Source organism: Triticum urartu, chromosome 2A, assembly GCF_056163025.1.
Source record: "Triticum urartu cultivar PI428250 chromosome 2A, HENAU_Tu73, whole genome shotgun sequence".
Lineage (NCBI taxonomy): Eukaryota > Viridiplantae > Streptophyta > Magnoliopsida > Poales > Poaceae > Triticum > Triticum urartu.
This window is the reverse complement of record NC_141874.1, coordinates 154,126,002-154,127,960: the sequence shown is the minus strand read 5'-3', so window position 1 is coordinate 154,127,960 and position 1,959 is coordinate 154,126,002. Positions and strand designations below refer to the sequence as shown.

Below are 1,959 nucleotides of genomic sequence, written 5' to 3'. Positions count from 1 at the left end.
TGTTGAACTTCTCGAATAAGTCCTTGGTATACTTTGTTTGAGAAACAAAAGTACCATCTCTAGTTTTCTTGATTTGCAAACCAAGGAAGAATTTGAGTTGACACATTATTGACATCTCATATTTTTCTGACATCAACCTTCCAAACTTTTCACTAAAGAAAGGGTCAGTAGAACCAAATATGATATCATCAACATATATTTGGCATACATATAGTTCACCATTAAATCTCTTAGTAAACAAGGTTGAATCAATTTTACCAATCTCAAAGCCTTTTCAAGAAGAAACTTTGTCAAGCATTTGCACCAAGCTCTAGGTGCTTGTTTGAGACCATAGAGAGCTTTATGAAGTTTATAGAGATGGTTTGGTTTCTTGGGATTAACAAAGCTGGGAGGTTGTTTAACATAAACTTCCTACTCAATTTCACCATTTAAGAAAGCATTTTTAATGTCCATTTGGTAGAGGGTGATGTCATGGTGATTGGCATAAGCAAGAAAGATGCGAATGGGCTCAAGTCTAGCAACGGGGGCATAGGTCTCACCATAGTCCATACCGTCAACTTGTGTAACCTTGAGCTACAAGATGAGATTTGTTGCATATGGCTTGTCCATCTTTATCTTGCTTGCTACAAAACACACATTTGGTTCTGATGATGTTTTGCTAATCCTTGGCCTTCTCAACCAATTTCCAAACTTGATTCCCCTCGAGGTTGTGTAGTTCATCGTGCATAGCATTCACCCAATCGGGGTCTTCAAAAGTTTCTATATGGCTTTGATCAAAGGTTTACAAAGCAAGTCATGTCCCATTCCCAGCTAGCCGTCGGATTCTTTATCAAACAGCTGGAGTCAAAATATGGACTGGTGAGCAAATTTAGTATAACATTACCAACTAGCCATGTCAGCACTAAGCACTTACCATATCAACAACACAATTCCAATCTGGGGCTAGAACAAATTGAACCAACCCACTAACAATCGAAACCTAGAGAGGAATTCCTCCTAAAACCATCAATAAAAAACCTAAATCTTGCACCGCCACCTCGGCCGCCACTGATCAGTGATCAAACTGCTAGTAGCATCAACCTCACCCTCTTCGCATCCCGGGGCGGGCTCTCGTCCTCGTACCCGGCCACCACCGACGCCGACAGGTTCTGGTCGAAGTCCCTCAGCAGCGATGCCGCCTTCGCCTTGGCAGCCTCCTTGTCCTTGCCGATCCCGTCAGCCACGGTGCCACCCTCGTAGTGCAGGCGCTTGTGCCCGCCCAGCGCCGGTCCCGACAGGAACGTGCGGTGGCAGAGCGTGCACTGGTGCACCTTGGCCTCCACGGGGGTGCTGCCGGACACCTCGTCGCCGCCCACCGATGTTGTTGGCGCCGTGGGCCGCTTCTTGTGGCTCTTCTTGTGGCCGCCCAGTGCTTGGTAGGACGCATAGATCTTGCCGCACACGGAGCACTCGTACCCCTGCGCCTTGGTTGGCGTCGTTCCCACGCCCTTGACGCCTCCGACGCTGCCGTCCTCGACCTCGCCGTGCGCCAACATGAGGAGAGAGAGTGCTAGGTACTCCTCCTCGGACTCGGCGCCGTCGACAGATCTGACGCTTCCGCTGCCGCGACGGCGCCTGGAGCGACGCCCTCCCCAAGCCCACGAGTCCATTGGCGGCAGGGGCGGCGGCAGCACGGGCGACTTTCTGGACACGTCGTCAAGCGACATGGCTGGCGGAGATCAGCCCCGACGCAGGGTTGACCGGAGCAAAAAGGGAGGTGGACAAGTAGGAGAGTTGTGGGTGTTGGGCTGCGCGAGCGATTGAGATGGAGGTGTGATTTGGGTTTGCCATATATAGTGGCGCTGGGGAAGTGAGGGTAGTGCGGATTGCGGGGTGTGGCACTGTGCTCTCCTCCGGTGGTTACACGATGGCAGGGAAGCGGGCCGGGGCGCACGTATGCGACCAAGAGGCCGTGTGTGC

General features: G+C 51.1%; 1 protein-coding gene across 1 annotated transcript; it reads right to left on the bottom strand.

Moving 5' to 3' along the window:
• Positions 1-862: 862 nt before the first annotated feature.
• On the bottom strand, positions 863-1,734 carry LOC125541511 (uncharacterized). Its single transcript, XM_048704902.2, has one exon. The coding sequence runs from the start codon at positions 1,704-1,706 to the stop codon at positions 1,059-1,061; it is 648 nt and encodes a 215-aa protein (XP_048560859.2). The 5' UTR covers positions 1,707-1,734; the 3' UTR covers positions 863-1,058.
• Between the last annotated feature and the right edge of the window lie 225 nt (positions 1,735-1,959).

Excerpts from the sequence above, each read along its gene's own strand:
- LOC125541511 (XM_048704902.2), bottom strand. The coding sequence starts at position 1,706 with ATGTCGCTTGACGACGTGTCCAGAAAGTCGCCCGTGCTGCCGCCGCCC.